At 23.3% G+C, this 25,504-nt stretch overlaps 4 protein-coding genes across 13 annotated transcripts in view; 2 read left to right on the top strand and 2 right to left on the bottom strand.

Moving 5' to 3' along the window:
• Positions 1-16,876, bottom strand: part of LOC127287360 (kinesin-like protein KIF12) — a 34,843-nt gene extending 17,967 nt beyond the window's left edge. For 2 of the 4 annotated variants that reach the window (XM_051314234.1, XM_051314238.1), the window contains exons 1-3: positions 13,093-13,351; positions 12,608-12,804; positions 2,533-2,681 (exon numbers count right to left, since the gene is read on the bottom strand). The gene's annotated coding sequence lies outside the window, so the exon portion shown is untranslated. Of the gene's footprint in view, positions 1-2,532; positions 2,682-12,607; positions 12,805-13,092; positions 13,352-16,728 lie in introns of those variants that run through there. The other 2 variants (XM_051314237.1, XM_051314239.1) reach the window with 2 other exon arrangements.
• LOC127287358 (unconventional myosin IC) lies at positions 69-21,259 on the top strand. 4 transcript variants are annotated; one of them, XM_051314232.1, is made up of 20 exons: positions 69-617; positions 13,863-14,073; positions 14,186-14,301; positions 14,417-14,487; positions 14,592-14,800; positions 14,886-15,068; positions 16,709-16,915; positions 17,102-17,364; positions 17,437-17,606; positions 17,681-17,835; positions 17,900-18,028; positions 18,111-18,267; positions 18,338-18,569; positions 18,710-18,940; positions 19,025-19,184; positions 19,248-19,493; positions 19,561-19,776; positions 19,899-19,999; positions 20,163-20,269; positions 20,547-21,259. In XM_051314232.1, the coding sequence occupies exons 2-20, from the start codon at positions 13,948-13,950 to the stop codon at positions 20,582-20,584; spliced, it is 3,117 nt and encodes a 1,038-aa protein (XP_051170189.1). In that variant the 5' UTR covers positions 69-617; positions 13,863-13,947; the 3' UTR covers positions 20,585-21,259. The 4 variants fall into 4 exon arrangements, with proteins under 4 accessions (XP_051170189.1, XP_051170186.1, XP_051170188.1 ...); XM_051314229.1 differs by lacking the exon at positions 69-617 and adding an exon at positions 9,732-10,158; XM_051314231.1 differs by lacking the exon at positions 69-617 and adding an exon at positions 9,733-10,158 and having other exon boundaries at positions 20,163-20,265.
• On the bottom strand, positions 18,761-25,500 carry LOC127287363 (uncharacterized). Of its 2 annotated transcripts, XM_051314245.1 has the most exons (3): positions 25,274-25,500; positions 21,439-21,620; positions 18,761-18,903 (listed from the first exon to the last, which is right to left on the bottom strand). In XM_051314245.1, exons 1-2 carry the CDS (start codon positions 25,371-25,373, stop codon positions 21,454-21,456), a joined length of 267 nt encoding a protein of 88 aa, XP_051170202.1. In that variant the 5' UTR covers positions 25,374-25,500; the 3' UTR covers positions 18,761-18,903; positions 21,439-21,453. The 2 variants fall into 2 exon arrangements, with proteins under 2 accessions (XP_051170202.1, XP_051170201.1); XM_051314244.1 differs by lacking the exon at positions 18,761-18,903 and having other exon boundaries at positions 21,086-21,620; positions 25,274-25,499.
• Positions 21,909-24,093, top strand: LOC127287361 (THAP domain-containing protein 2-like). 3 transcript variants are annotated; one of them, XM_051314242.1, is made up of 6 exons: positions 21,909-22,160; positions 22,280-22,544; positions 22,690-22,735; positions 22,814-23,028; positions 23,266-23,463; positions 23,672-24,093. In XM_051314242.1, the coding sequence occupies exons 1-6, from the start codon at positions 22,093-22,095 to the stop codon at positions 23,927-23,929; spliced, it is 1,050 nt and encodes a 349-aa protein (XP_051170199.1). In that variant the 5' UTR covers positions 21,909-22,092; the 3' UTR covers positions 23,930-24,093. The 3 variants fall into 3 exon arrangements, with proteins under 3 accessions (XP_051170199.1, XP_051170197.1, XP_051170198.1); XM_051314240.1 differs by having other exon boundaries at positions 21,911-22,160; positions 22,690-23,028; XM_051314241.1 differs by having other exon boundaries at positions 21,921-22,160; positions 22,358-22,544; positions 22,690-23,028.
• Positions 25,501-25,504: the final 4 nt, after the last annotated feature.

The following is a 25,504-nucleotide window of genomic DNA, read 5'->3' as shown; positions in this document are numbered from 1 at the left end:
TCCATCGATAGTGCGTGTGTATAGAAAAGCAGCAACCAACAGCAAACAGTTTGGTATTTTATACCGTAGCGTGCTGAACAAAAAGCAAAAACATTCTCAAGATCATAAGAAGTGAGAGTCGATTAAAGAAATCAAACTTGAAAGACCATTAGAGCAACGTGTGTTCTCCATTGCATATATATATATATATATATATATTCAAAAAAGCCGGCCTCGAAGACCACGAGGTCTTCGCTCCTCCAGGCGAATAAACGGACTCCGCATGTAATCGGCATCGAGCACTCGGTGTGGCTCTTGGGCATTTGCAAGCGTCACTCCTTCGCGAAAGCGAAACACGTTCGGTACACACACTTTTCTACATAATCATTTTTTTTAAAAAAAAAAAAAAAGTTTCGTTTAGTGACGATCACCGTGGCGACAAAATAAGATCAAAAATCATTCATTGCCGCGCACCGGGATCATTGCGCTTTAATGTTTTCCTGCAAAAGAAGCAATAATTTACTGTTTTTTCCATTTTTTTGAAAAAAAAAAAAAAATCTGTGAAAATTGTGAAGTTTATTATTTGGATTGCAACACAAATCTTTAGGAACTTGTTTGAAGGCGGTGGAATAAGAAAGGTAAGAGTCCTTTTGCAACAATGACGTCATTTTGCGCTCGGAAAGAACAAGTTCTTTAAAAGATTGTTCAATAGACGAAAAATTCAAATAAAAAAAAAAAATAATTCAAAAATAATACTGTAAAATATTGGAACTGGAATATAAATTTAAAAACAAAATAATTCAATTAAACTTTCATTTGAATAATAACTTAAACAAAAATTTAATTTCTATTTTAAAAACCATAATACCGAAATTTAAAATATTTCAATAATTTAAAAAAATCCAATTTAAAATGATTAGTAAAAAAAAATGATGTATAAGACGAATTTCGATTTCCTCATTACATCTATGAACATTGAAAAAGAAATTAAAAAAAAAATCTCGATTTATTTTTTATGGCATTCGTAATCAAATTTATTACGAGGCAATAAATTAAGAGACTACGATCAGCAAAAATTTGCTTGATCAATAACTGGTGCTTAGTACACTGTTTTTTTTTTTCTCTCCGAAATATTTCAATTTTTTTTTTTTTTTTTCAAATAAAACTAAATTTAAAAAATTTTTTTTAATTTTTATTGAATTATTTCTTGAATTTTATTTTCAAATAAAAAAAAATTAGAAATTTAACTCAAAACTCATTATCTAGCTAAGCAAACAATATTTTCAGAAAATCTCTCATTTATGTGACTCAGTTCATTAAACCAACAATCATTTATTGTTATATGCTTATCGGGGTATAAAAGTTGATATCGCCTTTAAAAAACAAAAAAAAAAAATGAAAGAAAAAAAAAAGATTGCCATAGTAATATTGCAAAATAGGCCATAATTCCCAAGAAACTCGTTCTTTCTCTCATTGTAAAATAAAAACGTTTTTCCACAAGGACATGTGTTTAAAGAACCTTTTGGAGACATTAACATCTAGGTCGTGACTCACACACACTGTGAGTCAAGATCGATGGTAATATCTTCATGGATTATATAGAATTTGGCAGAATTGAATGTCATTACAACCTTCGATAATATATTGAGAAAATTACATTAAAAAAAGAAAACTATTTTTTTTTTTTTTTAAATCTCGATTCAATTTTCTCTATCGCAGATTGAAAATTGACTTCAATTAAATAAAAATTAGTGTCAAATCAAATGAATTTCAATATTAGTCATACTTTTTCTAATAATTTTAATTAATTTTTAATTAAAACGATTTTAGTGGAAACTTTTTTTTCTATTTTACAATGAAATTATTTTTTTTTTTCTTTAAATTTTGTAATATTTTTTTTCTAAAAACGAAAAGTAAAATGTATTTTTTGTTAATTTAGAGATCATTTCCCCTGGTTTTTATAGATTTTCTCGGTATAAAAAATGAATGTTTTTTTTTTTTTTTTTTTTTATCAACGAAGTCGATTTTTTTTTTGACTCTCCTTTTTTCCTCTGGGCATCGAAAATAGCAGATAAGTGGATCGTAAAAGCATCGAGGCCTATAGAACAAGAGTAACAGAAGTATAGCTATCAGTTTGTAATTCTGCGAAGAAAACAGAAGCATCGCACGGACCAGTGAACTATCTTCCGAGAACACATGCTAACATAGAAACGTGAAAAACTTTTTCACCGAGAATGGAAAGAGAGCTGTTAACTCTTTGTTCAAAAAGGGCTTCTTTACTTGGTAAAATGCAAGCATTTAAGTTGTTAAGATCTCTAGACATAGGCAATATATATATATATATATATATATATATATATATATATATATATATATATATATATATATATATATATATATATAAAATAAAACTTATAATATGAGTTCAAAGACCCTCGTCAAAAATATTTCAACAAATAACGATTCAATCTGCTCAATCATTAAATGAATAATAATAATATTGATAAAGCACTACTAAAAGAAATTTTTTTTTTATATAAAACGTTCTCTTACCTTATCTTGTTGTCCATAGATGCAATATATTCTTTTTTTTTAAAGAAGATTAATAATCTGGAGAAATTTAAAATTCCCTCTAACTTGTAATTTATATAATATTCTTCTTTTTTCCTTTTTCTGTCGGCAGTAATTCGAGATAGGTTTTTCTGTAAAAAAATTTAATAATTATTAATTGATCAAAGAATTCGTAAAAAAAATTTCGTTTTATAAATAATAAATAAATAATTAAAAACAAATTTAATTAATTTTTTTCGTTTTTTTTTCTAGAAAAAATAAATGATGACTTTTTTGAAAAGTTGAAAAAAACTGTTATTCTCGTAAAAATAACATTTCCTGTCATGTTATTGAACATTTGATTCTATAAAAATTTTCGCAAATTCAAGTAATTTTTTGTTGAATACACATTGCTGACTCAGAAAACGTTAAAAAAACGAGAGAAATGTAATTGCACATTATTAGAGGTCAAGTTTAAAAAATAATGAAAAGTAATTTTTTTCAGTTAAAATATTTATAAATTTTAAAAAATTTCTTTGATACTGAATAGATATTCTCAAATTAGAAATATTAGAATAAATTAAAACTTATTGCTTTGGAATTTATTGTACAAGATTAGGTAAATTATTTCTCGTGTCTTTTTTTTGTGGGAATAATAATTTTTAAATAAAATCTCAAAATATTAGTTTAAAGAGATTAGAGTTTCTTCTCCGAAAGTTCTTCGAAAAACCGGTTGTGAGTTCTGATTCAGCTCGACCTTGAATCAGTCAGCGTGGACCCAAGGAAGTTCAGGGTTTTCACGGCACTCTGCCATGAACATGAACTTAATAAGCGTTGGGAGCGACGATTGCCCCGCGTAATAATAAATTATTACATTTTAGTATTTAAAACCACCGAGTTGAAATTTACAAAAGTCATTATAATAAATAAAATTATAATCCAAGAGTAAAAAAAAAACAATTCTCAATTTTATTTTTTAACTAAGAAATGTATTTTTAAATTCAAATAAAAAAAACTACACTAAAAATTAATTAAAATAAGATGATTTTTAAAAAATACTGAAATAAATTTGAAAATGTAGAATCCAAAAAGGCGAATAAGAAAAAAGAATTGAGCAATGGGAAAAAGACTCCGACCGAAATAAATTTGATTCTATTTTCAGTTTGAAAACTAAACGCAAAAGACGAGGGTAGAAAAGCATCTTTATATCTTTCTAGACGTTTAAAACACGGCTTCATAAATGAAGACATAAAAAAGTTTATTTTTTAACTAGCAAAATTAAACGCGCGCAAGCGTGCCAAATTGACTATTTAATTATTTGTTATAAAAAAAATTAAAGATTAATATTATCAATAATAATTTAATTTATAAGAATATTATTACATATTAAATGATAATAATGAAAATCATACAGGCCTCGGATTATACGACTTTTTCTGACTTTTTTCAAAAATACGACTTTTATCGACTTATTTTAATAAAATGCGACATTTTTTTTTACATTTGAAAAAAAATGTAAATAAAATACATTTTTTAGTATAAAATGTAGATCTTCTTCAGATCTTCTTCAATTCAATTATTTAACAAATTTTGAACTAAAATGATTCTTCACTAAATTAATTATTTTTAATAATTTTAATGAAATACATCACAAATTCAATTATATCAAAATTATTTTTCAATTCAAATTTTTATGAAATTTAACAATTGTTTATAATTTAAAAAGAAAATATATCACAATAAAATTGAATTATTTTTTAAAAATTTTAATTCAAAATAACCTAAAATTCAATTATTACAAGAAATTTTAATTCAAAATCAATTAAAAATCCAATAATTATCCAAAATTTTCGATTTAAAATTTAATTATTTACCAAGTTTTCAATTTAAAATGAAATAATATTCAATTATTTTATAAAATTTCTATTCAAAATTAATTACCCAAATTTTCAATCAAACATGAACTTCAATTAAATTATTATCCAAAATTTTCAATTTAAAATTTAATTATTTACCAAAATTTTCAATTGAAAATCAATTAAAATTCAATTATTTTCCAAAATTTCAATTGAAAATGAACTAAAATTCTATTATTTTCTAAGATTTCAATTGAAATTCAATTATTTTTAAAATTTGCAATTTAAAATAAACTAAAATTCAATTATTTTCAAAATTTGAAATTTAAAATTAACTAAAATTCAATTATTTTCAAAACTTTCGATTTAAAATCAATTATTTTCCAAAATTTCAATTCAAAATCAACTAAAATTCAACTATTTTCCAAAAATTTCAATTCAAATCAAGTAAAATTCAAGTACTTTCAAAACTTTTAATTTAATATTAATTGAAATTCAATTATTTTCCAAAATTTCAATTCTATATCAATTAAAATTCAATTATTTTGAAAAATTTTAATTAAAATTCAATTATTTTCTAAAATTTCTATTCAAAATTAATTATCCAAATTTGCAATCAAAAATGAACTTTAATTAAATTATTATCTAAAATTTCAATTAAAATTCAATTATTTCCCAAAAATTTTCAATTTAAAATCAAATAAAATTTCATTATTCTCAAAAATGTGAATTCAAAAGTAATTGAATTTTCAATAATTTGAATTTAAAAGCATCTAAAATTGAATTATTTTCAAAATTTGCAATTTAAAATCAACTAAAATTCAATTATTTTCAAAATTTTCGATTTAAAATCAATTATTTTTCAAATTTTCAATTCAAAATCAATTATTTTCCAAAATTTCAATTCAAAATCAACTAAAATTCAATTATTTTGAAAAATTTTAATTGAAATTCAATTATTTTCCAAAAATTTCTATTCGAAATTAATTATCCAAATTTTCAATCAAAAATGAACTTCAATTAAATTATTATCCAAAATTTCAATTAAAATTCAATTATTTCCCAAAAATTTTCAATTTAAAATCAAATTAAATTCATTATTCTCAAAAATGAGAATTCAAAAGTAATTGAATTTTAAATAATTTGAATTTAAAAGCATCTAAAATTGAATTATTTCTAAAATTTTTCCATTAAAAATTTTTTTTTTGATATTTAATAATTTCAATTATAACTCTAAGAAAATTCAATTATTTTAAACTATTTTAATAATATTCTTTGAAAATTCAACTATCTGAAACCATTTTTCAATTAAAAATGATTTTCAAATTATTGTATTTTGTCCGCATTTTCTAATAAATTTTTAGTGAAATCATCTAAAATTTTAATTACAAAACACTTAAAGTTTCAATTAATTTCAAAAATCTCAATTTTAAATCTTTGAAAATTCAATTAAGTTTAAAAAATGTTTTCCAAAAATTGTTTGATAAATTATTTTTAGTTCTGTAAAATTTAATAATTGTTTGAAAATTAACAATATCTTTTGAAATTTAATTATTTCTAAAAATTTCAACTTTAACCCTTCGAAAAGGATTATTATTAAAAAAAAAAAAATTTTTAATTTAAAAATCTGTAAAATATTTTTGTTAAAATAGAAAACAAATCCACTTTTTTTTGGAATATAAATCGACTAAAACGACTTATTGTGTCTTTAAGTTGATTCGATGCCTGTGTTTTTATAATTAATATTTAATAGGTATTCGTTGGACCCTGGTACCTTAAAAATTAATTTTTAAAAATTAATTTTTTTCAAATTACTATTGAGAAAAATAATTGTCAAAATTTGACACGTCATAAGATTACTATTCAAAAAAAAACACGTGAAATCAGAAAAGGCCAACTTCAAGTTAGGACAGAAGGACAGACTAAGCATTTTATTATTATATATAATAATTTTATTTTAATCAGTCTAGTTTATAATTAATTTTTTATATAGGCAATAAAAATTACACCTATATAAAATTTAATAGAAATTAATTTAATGAAAATTTTAATCATAAAAATAATTTTTTTTTTAGAAAAAAATGAACGAAAATTTCAAATTACTTCTTGCAAAAAAAAAAAAAATTCGCCAAGAATTCAAATTTTTAATGAATAAAAATTCTTTCTCGTAACTGTAAAAGTAGGTCTTGCACATGAGGCTCATACAATTATTCTTCAATATAACGATGAAAAAGGAAGAATGTATTTCCCTTAACCGGTGAATTTTTTTTTTGTACATTTTTTATTCTGAGAGAATAGTATAAGAAGACGATACAATTAACTTCCTCGAATGAGAAAGTTGTTGGCCTCTAGAAAATAATTCCATAATGGAAAAAGAGGGTAGCATATACATATGACGTGAGATTTCTCACAATTTTTGTATATAATATATATAATATATGTTTGCCAATAGGAGAATAGCCTAAAAACCGGAAACGGTTCACAATGAACAATGCACAGCGCGTGCCTTTTCCACTATCTTATATAGTACATAGAGATAACAAGAACAAAATTGTCAGTTGAGTGGACAGTATATGTACATATTTTATGCAAAAAAAAAAAAAAAACAGCCGGAAGTTTTTAGAGGTTAACGTGCGAGCATTAGAGTCTATTATGTTGACTATGCGATAACAGTAAAGACGTATGCACTATAACTTCCACCATAGATTAGAGTATAATTGCTATAATCTTACTCATTGTCTTTAAAATTTCCAACTCTCATATACATTCAAAAATTCATTACTACGCTAAAAAAAAAAAATTAATCGGAATTTTTTTTTTTAATTACTTTCACCAATATTCTAATCATATATAATTAATTTACATGTATACAAATATTATATTTAGCGTGAAAATTATTTAATTTTCATTTGAAATTAAGGGGAAAATAAAAAAACTCAATTTTTGTGTCATTGAGAAATTTGAAACCAAATTATAAAATAAATAGAAACAATTAAGATATACAAATAAGATGTGAAAGTTGACAAATTGTCACTGGAAGTGAGTTCTTCAATTTCTTTTAATGAAATTAATCGGGTTACTGTTGGTGTGACCTTGCATAATAAATTTACAGGAGTATGAATCTCACTAGGTCGATTATATTCATCCTATAAAACATTTTAAAGAATACACTGAAGAAAAAAAAATTTATTTGATTCAAATACTCGACTATTATTAAATAAATATTTACTTGAATCAAATAAATTTTTATTTGAATTAAATAAATTTTTATTTGAACAAATAATTTCTGTATTTGAAACAAATACAATCTCAAATAATAATTATTTGATTCAAATAAATATTTATTTGATAATAGTTTGAATTTATTTGAATCAAATAAAATTTTTTTTTTTCAGTGTATGAGAAACCAGTTGGTATTGTAGTACCAAAAAAAAATTTTTTTTTCAATTTGCCTTTTATAAACTGAAATTCTAAATTTAATTTTGAAAAATTCTGTTCATTTTTCGTCTATAATAAATTTTATATTTATTTTTCGATGCTATGGTTTTAAAAAGCTATCGATCCATTTATAAAGGATTACGAAATGACATACTGTGCCACAACGTTGTGAATATAAACGTGACCCTAATTGCTTCATGACAAAAAAAAAATGCAGTAATCACTTTGTCACAGTCTCTTCAATGTATACGACATTTAATTGTTCAAATCGTCCGATAAAATGTCAACTGATATTTGTCATCTTCAAATAAACAAGAAATGCAGGTACACTAATTGTGGATTTTCCCTGTGTTTTGAAAAAAAAACAGAATTACATATCATAGTATTTTCATATATATGATATAAAAGAATCATTATTTTCATACTAATAAATAACAATAAAAAACGTCAACTAATAAAAGCAAAAATAAATAACTAAATTATTATTTTATATTAATTTTTTTTCAGTTTTATTGCCTTAATTCAACAAGTGAAACTTAAGTTTTTAATTTTGTCAAAATTTTATCGATGGTAGTAGTATTTTTTAAAAAATAAATTTCTGAATGTTGATCTTTGTTTCTCAAGTTCAATTTGTGAATGACTGACTCGAATAATATTATAAGAATGGATAAATGAAGCCTCTTGACTTTATAAGCATCTGGTTAACTTTCACAATGACTGAAAGAGATTTTTTTAGTCACACACCAGGGCAGGTTCATGAACACGTGAGTGACTCAGCTTCTTAAAGCAGATCTTTTACATCTACTCGAAAAAAAAAAAAAAAAAATACTTTGTCTTATTTACAATGCTACTTAAACGGTTTCACATGCTAAATTTAGCGTCGAAATGCACTTTATAAATCACAAAGGTACATAAATAGATACACAAAGACTTCAGGAAAATAAAATTAATAAATTATCAGAATCTTGTCATTTTTATCTTATTTTTTCTCTTTGCTTTTATTTGATTAAAAAAAATAATTTCCGGACACATAAATATTGCATTTGACTCAAGTAAAAATTAATGAATAAGAAATTATTTAAAAAAAAAACAGTAATTAAATAATTTTTCGTTTACATTCAAGGGAGCGTCAAAATTCCAATTCGATTTAAAATTAGGTCAAATTTCAAGCAATTAAATCTGATAAGTCAAAATGAAAGCTAGAAATAATTATTTGTCAAATAATTAATAATTATTATAATTATTAATTAATAAAATTAATATTAATGGAATATTAATTAATAAAATTAATATAAATTCCTCTTCAAAGGCGAAATTTCAAATATAATGAATATTTCATTGACTAAAACATTTTGAAATAATTCAATATATACAAAGCCATTTTGTTTCCATAAATAAATTAGAATTAGTTTAGTCTATTTCAAATGTTCAATATTTATCGACAATAATAACGATTAGTTTATTGTTAGATCTAAAGAAGTAATTTTTTTTTTTTTTTTTCATCAATAACAAAATTTCTTTGTTCCAATTGGTTGAGATGTCGAGTCACGCAAACACAATGTATATATATGTATATATATTCCAAATGAACTGTTTTTTGTCTGCATAGATATCAATATGGGGTCACGAAATAAATGCTTTTGCAGATATCATTTTCTTTACAGTCGTTTCGCGTTTACGTGAAAGTTAAGAAAGCCAAATTCATTTTGTTAAAAAATATTAAAAAAAAAAAAAAAAAACCCGTTAATTCCAAAAATTTTAGATAAAAAAAAAAAATTATACGTTAAAGAATTTAAAAAAAATTAGTAATTAGTAACAAGAATGAAAGAAAACTGATAAAATAAATTATTATTTTTTTCTATAGTTAAACATAATAAATCAATTTTTATTTTCCAGTTTTATATAGAAATTGACTAAAAAAATTAAATTGACGTCAAAGTACATTTGTTATTGTAGCGACAAATTTTCGATTAATCAGATTACATTAATTAACATCAATTTTTTTTGGAATTTTATATAGCATGATTTGTATATCGATAAATGAAATTGGCCTTCGTAACAAGAGAAGTTCTTTTTGTCTCAGGTGATAAATCTTTAAAAAATATAATTGTACAGTGAAATGGAATTTATATTACTCTCGCGATTTTGCATAAATTTTTCAACACCTTTTTAAGCAGTTACTTAAGTTAACTGTAATTGTTAAAACAAATAGTTTGGAAAAAAATTTTAAACGATATTTTACAAAAAAGTAAAAAGTATTTTAATACAAATTTGTGTATAATAATTTCATATAACAGACAAGGAAAAAAAAAGGCAAGAAAAGCATGAATCAAAGGTAAATTGATTACTCCAAATATTATGCACTGATGATTCAAACAAAGATAATTAGAATTTTATAGATTTCAAGATGTGATTAAAAAGTTATCCCCTTTTACTATGTTTTATTATTATGTAACATTAATTATATTTAATTAATAATTAATAAATAATTAATATTAATTAATCGTATATTTATTTATAAATATTCAATTTGTGTTTTTAAATGTTTTATTAATGAATTTTATTTCATCTGCAATTCAATTGGTTATTAAAGGGAGTGAAAATGTAATTGTTATAACAATTTTCATTTTGACCGCTCGCGTGATTTATTATTTAGATACCTAGATATAATTAAAATTCCAAATTAATTATACAATACAAGTGTTACAAGTGAACGACCATTCAATAATTAATGAGAACTGTTTTTTTTTTTTTTTTTTTTACTAATAAAGCAAATCGAAAGTTTTTCTTTTCTATCACCTGCTAAAATAGAGAGAAGGAGATGTATCACGCGGGTGTGGTGCGCGCAAAGAAAAGTGATCTAGATCGTAAAAGTGAATTTGCAGTTGCATAATTTCACGGATCGTTGTGCGCAACGAGGAATCGAGAAAACGTTGAAAAAAACGATTATTATAAAACAAAATTAATAAAAAAAAAAAAAAATTTGTTTTTGAACCTTAATTAAAAATTAATTTTAAGGGCACATTATCGATTAATGCGAAATGAGTTAGGAAACAATGAGTTTATCAAGATAAATTTGTACATCACGTAAATGCATATCTTATCTTAAGACGATAAATTTAATGTTAGGATTGCTTTTAGTAGAGAATTAATGTTGGGATCGTCAGTGTAATTATCACGCGAATACCCTTGAGATTAAATGTAACCAGTTAATGCCAATTCATCCACATTATTACTTTTGAAATTCACTTTGGAATTGACAAAAAAAAAAAAACAAAAAAAAAAAAAAAATGGGGTGAGTTTAAATCGATAAAGTTTACAGAAATACAAAAATTTAATAATCGCCGCTTGTCCTATTAACGAGATTATTATCCCTTTGGCAAGCCACTGAGATTATATTTTTAACTAATCAGACGTTAATATACATTAACAAGAATTTATCTCATCAATTATAATTTTCTCAAAAATGACAAAAAGTTTAAAGATTTCGAATTTTTCAACTTTTTTTTTCATTTTTAAATTATAAATCGCATAATTTAATTGCAATTTTGTTTTTTTAAAATTAATTTATTTTAATTAAATTTTTAGAAAAATAAAAAAAAAATTATATTAACTTGGAAGTTTTTTTTTTTGCCTCAATTCTTTACAACTACCTGTTCCTATCAGTGGCTTGTATTATGAACTTTTCCAATATTGTATCTAATCTACAGCTTATCGCAAATGTCCACAAGGACGGGTTAGAAGTTTGCATGAAAGCAACTATAATATGTTTTCTATTTTTTTAAAATTTCAATCCCCCCCCCCCACTGAACAGTTTCAAGATCAATTATTATTAAACGAGTTAGAATATTTTCAAATTACGAACAATAAAAATTATTTAATTTAAATTAAATATATACAATGCAATTCAACAATATCTAATCGAATTTTTAAATTAATTTATATTATTTCAAAGTGGTAATTTCATTTTTTTTTTTTTTTTTTTTTTTTTTTTTTTTTTTTTTTTTTTTTTTTTTAAAAAACCTTTTTTCTATAATATTATCTTTTTCATTTCTTAACAATTTCAATTAGCAAAAAAAATTTTGATTCTACTTCGTATTAATGATTATAAAATATATTTCTTTTATTGTACATTTTTTCAATTTGACAAATAATAATTCAAATATTTATATAAATTTAGTGAGCAATGAAAGAACTGTAGCAATTTAAGTCGACACGCAAGTACTTAGGTCGGTGTGTCAGACTCCACGTGCGGTTTAAAGTTCTTCGTTTGCAATACGAACGTGTATATATATATATATATATGTAGATCGCATAATGGGGCATGAAAAATTATATGGTGAACCAACCAAGACCAGTCACTGAACTCAAAGAGTCAACGACTACCTTTATATAGTATTTTGTGGGAATTCGTTCAGTTTCTCGGGCGAATAATATTTTAAAAATAAAAAAATTTCTTTGTCGTCGTTTAACGATATATTCCCGAGAGTTGAATACTAATCGGTTATTTGCTACGGTTACTTCTGACTCACAATGTCAAACTTTTTTTTTTTTTTTTTTTTTTCATTGCAATAAAATTGTTTAATTAAGACGAGACATACTTGGTATGTGTTTCTTAACGGGATAATTTATAAATATCTCGTTAGGTGAGAAATTATCGCGCTCTTGTCTTTGATTAATTATAATAATAACCAGGGGAATTTTGAAATAATAAATTAAATATTAATTAAAAAAATTAAAAACTATCTTAGTTTTAAAAAGAAGAAAAATATATATCCACTTACTTGTTTATAGGTTGAAATAAATAATTTTGACTTATAAACAATCTGCATCTTGAAATTTAATTTTCTGGCCTCGGTAATTTTTTATTTTAATTTGAGTCACCAATATTGAGGGAAGATCGAAATTGTTGACAACTCTTGACAGTTTTATAACTTCTATGATAGTTGATAAATTTTGAATTTTTTTTTTTTTATAGCATCTGAAAATATAGATTTTTTTGTTTTATAGAAACATATTTAAATTATAAAAATAATAGAAAATTGTCAAAAAAATAATGTAAACTATTAAAAAAAAAAAACGATATAACCTTCAAATTTTCGAAATAATTTGTAAATAATAATATGAGCAAAAAATTGATGTAAATTGAAATAATCTGAAGTGATAAAAACAAATTTTGCGATATAAGACAAATACACTTCGTCAGTTCAACAAATAAAAAAAAAATTGTTTATAATTACGAAAACATCAAAAACATTGATTTTATTACCTAATTAAGCCTTATTAAAATGATTTATTTGTACTATGAACTTTATTTCCATTTATTTACCGGCTGTATCAAAGAACATAACCTCAAATTTTCATTTCATTCTGTTCTAATTAATTTAACACACACTCGATGTCATATTTTCACTTTCAACAATTACAAAGTAATTACTTTGTAATATCGATTCTGATACAACAAAAGTTTAATGTAACACACAAAAGATGAAAAAATCTCACTAATAAAACCGTTGTAAACTTTGCTTATCGTTAAAAAAATAAACGGAAGTTACCAACACATTACCACATCCAATCAAAATACATTAACCTCATAGCGGGAAATTCAAACGCGGTAATTTGAAATTTAAATTTCTTTTTTCAGGAAATAAATATATTAATTTAAGAAATTATCATATAATTCTGTTCTAATGGTTTAATATATAGATAAAATATAAAATTATCAAAAAATTAAAACCTTTTAATGAACATTTCGATTATTTCATTACCGGACAATCGGAAGTAACTCCAACCAATCAGAATATTCTAGCCTTATGGCGGGAAATTTAAAAGTTTTTTTTCCAAATATTTCAAAAAATAATGAATTTTAAAATTAATACTCCAATTATTATAAATAAATTATAATTTATAATTTTATAAAAAAATTGTAATATTGTAATATTTAAAAATATTTAACAAACTGAAAATTGCAAAATAATTTTTTTAATCTAAAAAAAAAATGTAATTAGTGTAAATTAAAATTATTTTTTAATTTTTCAGTGAAGATCCTGTTTCATCTGATTCGCCGGATAATTTATCCGGTTTCAAATCGGAAGTTTGCCCTGAAAAAAGACCATCAAAAACCATGGAGAGAGGATTACATGAAAGAGATCGAGTTGGAGTTCAAGATTTTGTTCTTATAGAAGATTTCGAAAGTGAGGCAGCCTTTATTGAAAATCTACGAAGAAGATTTCGTGAAAATCTTATTTATGTCAGTAATTTCAAAAAAATTTACTATTTTTTAAATTTCTGTGAATGAAAAAAAAATTGGAAAAATAAATACAACTTTTTTTTGAAATTAAAAAGAAATTTTCATTTTACAGACGTACATTGGACAAGTTCTAGTTTCAGTGAATCCATATAAGAAATTACCAATTTACAATCAGGAAACAATTGAATATTATCAAAGAAGAAACTTTTTTGAAACACCTCCGCACGTGTAAGAAAATAATAGAATAAATATTACATTTGCCAAAGTGACTATAATTATTTGATAAAATTTTATTTTTAATTTAAATTTAATTTAAAAATTCTTATTTAAATTTCTCTTGTAGATTTGCACTAGCAGATACTGCCTACCAATCATTAACAAAAGAAAATCATGATCAATGTATTTTAATCTCAGGTAATATTTAATGAATAGTATATAAATTTAATAATTTATCAAAATTACTTTAATAATTAAAAAAAAAAATAAATCTTATTAAAATATCACCTATTAAACTTTAGGAGAATCTGGGTCAGGAAAGACTGAGGCGTCGAAAAAAATCTTAGAATTTATAGCAGCTGCAACTGGACACAAGAAAAAAGTTGAAGCCGTAAATGTCAAATTGATTGGCAGTAATCCAGTTTTAGAAGCTTTCGGAAATGCAAAAACTAATCGAAATGACAATTCCTCCCGATTTGGAAAATATATGGATATTCAATTCGACTTTCATGTAAATTATTAATTAATTAATAATTAATAATAATTAATAATTAATTATTGATTAATTAATTCATTGTATTTTAAATAATTTTCAGGGTGATCCAGTAGGTGGAAATATTTTAAACTATCTCTTGGAAAAATCAAGGGTCGTTCACCAATCGTCAGGAGAACGGAATTTCCATATATTTTATCAACTTCTATCAGGAGCAAATGACGAAGTTTTACGTAATTTATATCTAAAGCGTAATTTAGATACGTATTACTATCTAAGTAGCGGGGTAAACTATTAAAAATTTCTAATTAACAGGCCTCGGATCGACTTAAAGGCACAAAAAAAGTCGTTTTAGTTGATTTATATTCCAAAAAAAGTCGAAAAAGTCGATTTTTTTTTATTTTAACAAAAATATTTTATAGATTTTTAAATAAAAATTTTTTTTTAAATAATACTTTTGAAAGGGTTGAAGTTGAAATTTTTAGAAATAATTGAATTTCAAAAGATTTTGTTAATTTTCAGACAATAATTAAATTTTACAGAACTAAAAATAATTTATCAGATTATTTGAGATAACAGTTTTAAAAGGTAATTAAATTTTCAAAGATTTACAATTGAGATTTTTAAAATTAATTAAACTTCAAGTGATTTTTAATTAAAAATTTTTGATGATTTCACTAAAAAATTTATTAGAAATTGCGGACAAAAATACAATAATTTGAAAACCATTTTTCATTGAAAAATCGTTTCAAATAGTTGAATTTTCAAAGAATATTATAAAAATAGTTAAAAATAATTTAATTTCTTTAGAGTTATAATTGAAATTGTTAAATTTCAAAACATTTTCGATGGAAAATTTTAGAAATAATTAAATTTTAGAAGCTTTTAAATTCAAATTTTTGAAAATAATTGAATTATAATTGAAATTTTGGATAATAATTCAATTTTAGTTGATTTTTAATTGAAAATTTTGATAATAATTAATTTTGGATTGAAATTTTGGATAATTATTGAATTTTAAAAGATTTTGAATTGAAAATTTTGAAAATAATTGAATTTTCTTTGATTTTGAATTGAAATTTTGGGTAATAATTTAATTTTAATTGAATTTGAATTGAAAATTTTGAAAATAATTGAATTTTAAAAGATTTTGAATTGAAAGTTTTGAAAACAATTGAATTTTCTTTGATTTTGAATTGAAATTTTTGAAAATAATTGAATTTTATTTGATTTTGAATTGATTTATGAATTTGAATTAAAAATTTTTGGTAATTTTATTTGATATTTTATTAAAATTATAAACAATTGTTAAATTTCATTAAAATATTAATTGAAAAATAATTTGAAATAATTGAATTTGTGATGAATTTCATTTAAAATTATTAAAAATAATTAATTTAGTGAAGAATTTTAGTTTAAATTTTTTTTTAAATAATTGAAATAATGAAGATATGAAGAAGATTTGCATTTTATGCTAAAAAAAAATATTTTATTTAAAAATTTTTTTTAAAAATGTAAAAAAAAGTCGAAATAGTCGCATTTTATTAAAATAAGTCGAAAAAAGTCGTATGTTTGAAAAAAAGTCGGAAATAGTCGAAAAAGTCGTATAATCCGAGGCCTGAATTAATTACACTAAAAAGCGTTTTTAAATTATTTAAATTTTTCCTTCAGAAATCATTTTTTTCCCCCCATATTTTCGGATTTGAAAAAAAAGAAGTAATTATTAAATTTATTTTTGAAAAAAATAGAAATTTAAAAAAAAAATTTAATAAATAAAAATAGAAGGAAAAAAAAAATTTTTGTGATATTTTTTTAAAAAAAAGAAAAAAAAATTGAAATAGAAAATAGAACTTTAGACAAAATACTATAAGAATTTCGAAAAAGTGAAGAAAAAGTTTTAAAGAAGAAAATAATAATAATTTTTAGACTAAAGGTGCAATAGATACCATCGATGATGCTAGTCAATATAGAGAAGTGATCGAGGCCATGAAAGTAATGGAAATTTCTCAACAAGAACAGGATGATCTTTTTTCTATCGTTGCTTCTGTATTACACGTGGGAAATGTAGGTTTCACAGAAACAGAGGGAGTTGCCACAATTCTTAAACCAGCCTCAGTTGAAGCTGTCTCGAAGGTTAATTTAATATTTATCTATAACAAAATGAAAAAAATTATTAATTTTTTTTTTTTTTTTAATATTCAAGAAAATTTTTACAAATTTTAAATAATATATAAAATTAAGAGTCAATAAAAATGTATTTCTTTGTAAATATTATTTAAAAAAAAAAATTTTTTTTTTTATTAATTTTTTAATTTTCAGTTATTAGGATGTGATGTGAGGGATTTGGCAAAGGCATTTACTCATCGAACAATAGACGCACACGGTGATGTTGTAATTACACCTTTGAATAGAGAATTGGCAATTTATGCACGAGATGCATTGGCAAAGGCAGTTTACGATAGATTATTTACGTGGCTTGTAACGCGACTCAATAAATCACTTCAACCAATGACACATAATCAACGAACTGTCGTTATGGGAATTTTAGACATATATGGATTTGAAATTTTTCAAAAAAATAGGTCAGTCAAATTTAATAAAGCCAAATTTAAAAAAAATAATAATAATAATAAAATTTCAATTTAAATTAACAGTTTCGAGCAATTTTGCATAAATTTCTGCAATGAAAAATTGCAACAACTTTTTATTCAATTGACATTAAAATCCGAGCAAGAGGAATATTTAAAAGAAGGAATCGAATGGGAACATATTCATTATTTTAATAATAAAGTTATTTGTGATCTCATTGAAGAAAAGTACAAAGGTATTTTTTTAGATTTTCAATTAAAAAAAAAAAAAAAAGAAAAATTTATCGACAAAAATTATTAAATATTCCAGGAATGATATCTTTAATGGATGAAGAATGTTTAAGACCCGGAGATCCAACTGATATGAGTTTTCTCGAAAAATTGAATTCTAATTTAAATAGTCATCCTCATTATATAAGTCATATGAAAGCTGATATTCAGACTCAAAAAATTATGGGTCGAGACGTAAGAATAAAAAATATATTTTTAATTTGATTTAAATAACAATAAAAATATAAATTTGTTTTAGGAATTCAGATTAGTTCATTATGCCGGAGATGTAACGTACAATGTACGAGGATTTTTGGAGAAAAATAATGATCTTCTATTTCGCGATTTACGCGAAGTAATGTCCCATACAACAAATTCAATTACAAAGGTAAATTTTTTTTTTTTTTTTAATTTTAATTTTCATTAATCTAAATTTTTTTTTCCAATTAATAATATTTATCGAAAAACAGACAGTATTTGATATCAAGAAGGATTTATGCAGTAAAAAACGTCCGGAAACGGCAATCACACAATTCAAAAACAGTTTAAATAATCTCGTGGAAATTTTAATGGGCAAAGAACCTTCTTACATTCGATGCATAAAACCAAATGATTTTAAAATATCTAGTAAGTGATTTTAGATGATTTAAAAAAAAAATTATTGAAATCTAAAAAAAATTCATTTTTTTAATTACAGATCAATTTAATGAAAAAATTGTATTACATCAAGTTAAGTATTTGGGTCTAATGGAAAATTTACGAGTTCGTCGGGCAGGATTTGCGTATAGAAAAACGTACGATCAATTTTTACAACGTTACAAATCACTTTGTTCAGAAACATGGCCACATTATAATGGCACAGCGAAAGATGGTGTTCAAACTCTAGTTCGTCATTTGGGCTACAATTGTGACGATTATCGAATGGGCAAGTAAGAAACATTTTTTTCTTACATATTTAATACGAAATTTTTAATTATTATTAATAATAATGATTCTATGGAAAATAATTTTTTTTTTTTTAAATTTAATGAAAATTTAAAAATATATTTTTTTTTTCTTCCTCGAGCAGCACAAAACTATTTATACGCTTTCCTAAGACTCTCTTTGATACGGAAGATGCCTTCCAAATGAAGAAACATGAGATCATTGCCATTATTCAAAGCAAGTGGAAAGGTTTATTGCAACGGCGAAAATATCTCAAGATGAGGGCAGCTGCAATAATGATTCAGAAAAATATTCGCAGGTGGCAAGCTAAACGTGAAGCTGAAAGAAGAAAAAAAGCTGTGATAATTATTCGAAGGTGAATTAGTGAAAAAAAAGAGAAACGAAAAGAAAAAATAAATCTTTAAATTAATTTTTAATTAAAAATAATTTTTAAATATAGATTCATTCATGGATTCATCACACGAAATGGACCGTCAAATGGTGACAATGAGGCATTCATTGAACTCGCCAAATGTCAATGGCTAATCAGACTTTCCAAAAAATTACCAAAAAATGTTTTGGACAACAGTTGGATGCCCTGTCCTCACACGTGTCGCGAGGTAATTAATTAAAAAAACTACTTTTTTTTTTTTTAATTACTAAGAAAACTGAAATATTTTCAGGCATCGGAACACTTGAAACACATTCACAAAAGATGGTTGGCAAGGAAATACAGATTGGCACTATCGAAAGCAGATAAGGAACAATTTGAATTGAAAATTCTTGCAGAGAAACTTTTTAAAAATAAAAAAAAATCATATGCAAGAAGTTTAGGACCTAAATTCCAAGTGGATCGACTGGGCGAAGATTTAAGGGCCTTGAAACAAGCTTTTGTTGCTAATGTTATACCAAGTGGCGAGAGCATAAGGGTAAGTTTTTTTTTTTTTTTTTTTTAATTTATAGACAAAAGAAATTTTTTAAATTAAATAATTTCAGTATGCGGCCCCGGTTATTAAATATGATCGTCATGGTTATAAGCCAAGAGAAAGGGTTTTAATTCTAACAGAAAAAGCAGTGTATATTTTGGATACAATTAAAACTTTTAAATTGAAACATCGACTGCCTTATAAATCAATTGAGGAATTGGTTGTTACCGCAGAATCTGATAATTTGTTAATAGTCAGAATACCAGCGGATTTAAAAAAGGACAAGGTATACTTGTAATTATTAATAAAAAAAAAATCTATTATAAATTTAAATCTAATTTAATTAAATTAAGAATTAATTTAATTATTTAAATCATAAAAAATTAATAAATCAAAATTTCTTTCAAGGGTGATTTAATATTGGAGGTTCCTCACATAATAGAAGCTTTAACGAAAGCCATTGATATTACCAGTAATCCCGAAATTCTTAATATCGTTAATAAAGAATCGTAAGTAATTAATAAATTTTTTTTTTAAATATATATAATAATTAAATAATTGTTGCCTGGTAATTAATTCTTTTTATGTAAATAATTAAAATAATAATGCAATATTATATGTTACTAATTTCAAAATTAAAAATTTTTATTTAAAATCGACACTATTTTTTAGAGTGTCACACAAACTAGTCAGTGGAAAGGAAGGTATTATAGAATTTAAGACAGGTTCAACGCCAGCAATTAGTAAATGTAGACAAAATGGTCATCTGCTTGTAGTAAGTACGTGTTTTTACTAATTAGAATAAAAATTTTAATTTTTTAAATTACTCTATTTTACGTAAATTAACGAAATAATTCACTAAAAATAATTATAATAATCAATTTAGTAAATAATTAATTTTAATGATTAAAATCTTTTAAGACATTTTTTTTTAGCACAAAATATAATTTTTTCAATTATTATTATTAAATAAAAAAAATTAGTATTAAATTTCCATAAAAAATTTTAACTTTATAAAAGAAATTTAGAAACAGCTAAATTATTCATTATTTGCAGGTAGTGTCACCTTAGAAAGATCCGAAGGAGGCTTATGACGAAGATAAAAAAAATTTTTTTTTAAATCTATAAATATTAGTACTTAATAATAAAAATGCGCACATGCTTCAAAATATGCATGGCAATCAACGTGTTGTGATTTATAATGAAGCAGAGTATTAAAATAATATATATATATATATACATATATAATATCACAAAATATTGAGACACAAAAAGATGTTAATATTTAGAATTATTTTTTAAAATTCAACTAAAGTCTTCCAACAGACTGGCCTGCGAATGAAATGCTTAAATATTTAATAATAATTGTTATTTAGAAAAAATTCTTCCCGTAACGATATTAAAATATTTAATATAAAATCGTAATAATTTGATTAAATAGAAAAATTTTGAGAATTATTTCTCTAAAAACAAATTAAATATAAAAAAAAAATGCACAGTGCCATTTAAAAAAAAAAAAAAAGTAAAAGATATTTAAAAGTTTAAATAAACTTATAGTTCTCTAAGTCAGAAAATCAGAAAAAAAACGCTTGGTATGCAGTTTCAATTCTTTATATAAGAAAATTATTAAGTTTTTCCCAAAAAAAGAAAAAATATTTATATAATGAAGTTATATATCAATGCTTTATATCCAAGTAGTACATTTTTCATGAAAAAAAAAAAATGTACAATATTATATACATACAGAGAGAGAGAGAGAGAGAGAGAGAATTGTAAAAATAAACTATTTTTTTTCGTATTTCTGAAATATTTCTCTTTTCCTTTTTTTCTTTTCAGCGTCGACAATAAAAAATTAAATTGCACACAACGATAGAGAAAATAATTTCATTTAAAATTTTTTTCTTTTCTCTCTCGATGATAAAATTATTTTAGTGCAATTAATACTCACATCCTATAAAATATATCATTTTTTCGTCGATTCAGAAGTTTTTTTATTCGTTAACGACATTTTTCCATCTAAAGCTTTTTCTCTTAATTCATTTTCCATTGCCGTATTTACAGTTTTTGATATTATTTTCTTGAGTTTGTGCGCCTCTTGAAATTTAGCTTTTTTCGATTGAATCGGTGCATCTGGAAAAAATTAATATAAAATAAATTTGTTGCTAGTAAATTTAATTTAAAAATTTTTTATTCAACTTAAAAATAATTGTCAAAAAAAATAAATAAATAAGAAATAGAAAAAAGTTAAAAATAAAATAATATACATAAATAAATAGCGTTATCTGACTCTTACGCAAATCTATATTTATCAAGTTACCGTTTGAGTTTTTGCGCTTCAACTACGAGATTCAACCGTGTACTATGCGAATATACAAAAGACAGCGATATCATATCACCAAAGGCATTATAGCGAAATCTACAAGGGGGTCTCAATTGAATTGAATAATTGGAAATAAAATTTAAATTCAACTTTCCAATCTATAGTCGAATTAAATAATCTTTACAATTCGTGTTTATGGTGTTTACACGACGACGAAAGCAAAAAATTTTCATTCAATACGCAATTATTCATTAAATCAGTAGAGAAAGAAGAGAAAAAAAAATGGGAGTCTGTAGTGCAGAAGGTTGTCAAAATAAAAGTTACAAAGACTGTATGCTCTCATTTCATAGGCAAGTATATTGAATAACTTTTTGATAATAATTTATTGAGATCATTAATCATTAATAACCTTGCACTTATTACAGATATATTTATAATATAAATTGTTTCTTCTTTTCTTTTTTTTTAGCCCTTTGTTTCATATTTTATCGCTTTTAAATGTAGATTTTCAACACATTGTTCCACTTTTTTTTTTTTTTCCCCCCAGTTTTCCACTAGAGGACCCTGTTAGATTAAAAAAATGGCTCCAAGCAATAAACAAGGAAAGTTGGACACCGAAAAAAGAGCATCGTGTTTGCAGTATTCATTTTCAGCCAGATGATTTTCGAAGTAGCGGGAAACGAAAGAGACTTCGAAAAGATGCAATTCCATGTCTCAATTTGCAAAAGAGTAGCGTTAGTATTTAAATTATAATTCTTGACCCGAAAACATATTTTTCTTTATTTTTGATACATTTGTTTTATTTCTAAATTTTTTTTTTTTTTTTTAAATATCATAATGAAAATTATTAAATTGGGAGAAAAATTTTGTTCTTTCAAGGTGGAAAATACCACAGAAGTGACAACAACATCAAGTGCAAAGACAAGTAAAAATAATACTATTATTTGCACCACTGAAAATGATGATAAAAATAATATTTTGAAATTAGATATTTCCAATTTAGTGATAAAATCGGAACAGCCATCAATTACAAATGAAAAACAAAGAACAATAAAGCAAGAGGTGAAAAATATCATGGCAGTTAATCTTTTACGTAATGTTAAAACAAAAGGAAATGTGAAAATGATTCTCTGTAAACGTGGTCCAAATCTTGATGCTGGAACAAGTGGAAGTTCAACTTCCAAGATTATTCAAAATATTCCAACAGAAACAAAAATGGTTAATTTTTTTCAAAAAAAAAAATTTTTCCATTATTATTATCACTAATATAAATTATAAATTAAATCAAAATATAAAATAAAAATATAAATTATATTAGTTATAATATAAATTCTTTTTTATATTTATAATTATTAATAATAATAATAATTTTTTTTTATATTTACAATACAATATTGAAAATTGTGAACAATGGAGCGAATAAATTGTATAATGATTTTCCATTTTGTAATATAGATATTACCAACATTGAAATTAAATCCAAAACAAGAAATCACGAGACTAAGAACAAGTAATGAAGAGCTTTTGAAAAAAGTGAAAAATCTGGAGAAATTGGCGACAATTAATGAAAAACTTACAGAAAGGGTCAAGTACTTAGAGAAATTAGTACAAGATTTACAAACAAAGAATAAAGTGGAAACCAAAAATGATGAGGTAAGAATTGTAAAATGGAAACTCAACTGGGACGATTAAAAAAAAAAATTATCCTCTGTGTCCTTTTGCATCTAAAACAAAATAAATTTTTCCAAATAAATATTTAAAGCGCCACTAAATAATAATAAAATAATTTAGAACTTCTATAATTTGGAATCCTAAAAATTTATAAAAAAAAAACAATTAAATAATTTATTTGCAATTTCAGATATCGACTGATCAAAAGCTAAAAGGCCAAATCGTTGGAATTCCAAGAACCGAATTTTCAGTTTATTCACTTCAAAAATATGTTGACAGTGATCATTGTTACAGTAGCTCACCAAAAACATTAAAACGAAAGGTATTGACTGGTTTAGAAGGTTTACGTGAGAAAAAAAAGAAAGTTAACACTTGGCAAAGACGTATCTCAAGAACGGCTATTAAACACGATAAATTAAAACGAATCGTTAAAGAATCGCCAGATTAAAATTCAATAATTAACGAACAAAGCAAAAGAAAATAATATTTAAATATCCAGTGATAAATTTGATCCATTTTAATTAGGAAAAAAAAAAATTTTACAAAAATTTTTCTTTTTTTAATCTACAACATAAATAATTGGCAAATATATTCAAATCTCTTTATTGTAAACTAATTAATTAATATTTAAAAATATCGTTATTAAGTTAAATTTTATTATTTTTCTTTAAATATACAAATAGAGTATCTGAATTTATAAAATATAGTAGGAATTGGCAATATTATCGTAAAAAAAAAAATGTGAATAGTTAAATTCTTTTTTTTTTAAATTATCAAGTTAAAAGTTAAGATATTTTTAAAATATATAAATGTTTTCAAACTAAAGAAATATTTGGCTCCTCTTGTAAACTGACTGTTAGATTAATAAGGATTTAAAAAAAAAATTTGGTCAAAAAAAAAAAAAATGACAACTATTGTATTATAAATTTTCAATATTCAATAGATTCATATTAAATATGTTAATTTTATTGAATATTGAAAAAAATGAGCCAAATATGTCTTTAAATTATAAAATAATTAAAATACATATGCAATTTAAACTGATATTTAAAAAATAATAAATAAGGAGCATTTGATAAACGAAGTATATATATATATAGTTTATCATATAATATAATAGAAGACTTGAATATATTATGTGAAATATTTAATTAAATTTTGAAAGTTTTTTAAATTTAAAGCAAAAAGCAATATTGTTATTTAAAAAATATTAAATAATTTTTTAAAAAGATTGATATAAACAATTAAAAAGAAAAACAAAATTAATATATTAGATTTTGAAAAAAATTAATTCGGATTGTGATTTAATTACCACGTGATGCAGCACAATAACAGCTTTGTCAACAGATATGTAATTATTAATGTACTATTATAAATTTCAATTATTATAAATGAAATATAGAGAAAAAAAAATTGTTCTTGTTTACCTTTTCTTGAATCACATCTAAAGATCAAAAATTTCGTTTAAAGTTTACGTCGCAAAATTTTCAATTTTAAATTCAAAATACTTCACTATTTTTTTTATAAAATAATCAATAAATAGCAAACAAATGGCTCACTTATTGATTAAATATTCATTTTTTTAATATAAAAAGTCAACATAAAAATTTCAAGAGAAAAGAAACATAAAGTGTAAAAAGAGGTTATGTTTGACAACTACCTCAAAAATTGTATTAATACAAATTGAAAATAAAATTATTCTCTAGACAAATTTGTTAAGTGCAAAGTCATAAAAGGCTAAACAACAACAAAAAAAGGAGTAAATTAAAAGAAAAAAATATAATTGACTCACTTCCTCTTCGTTGAGATGCTGGACCTTTTTGTTTTTTGATAGCTTTAGTTTTCACGGAAGCCGGTGTTTTTGTCTTTACTTTTAATTTGCCTTGAGCCATTTTTTGTAAATTGTACAATTTTTCTTGAAGAAATCAATATAATTATTTAAAATATAACCTACTAATATACGATATTCACACGTGCGGTGTGTCAAAAAATGAATTTTCCAACGATGCCGGATGAAGCATCA

The sequence above is a fragment of the Leptopilina boulardi genome, unplaced genomic scaffold (assembly GCF_019393585.1).
Source record: "Leptopilina boulardi isolate dan_hultmark-lab unplaced genomic scaffold, ZJU_Lbou_2.1 LbouV2_368, whole genome shotgun sequence".
NCBI classification, from domain to species: Eukaryota; Metazoa; Arthropoda; class Insecta; order Hymenoptera; family Figitidae; genus Leptopilina; species Leptopilina boulardi.
Note: the sequence above shows the minus strand (reverse complement) of the source record. Positions and strands in the feature narration are given on the sequence as shown.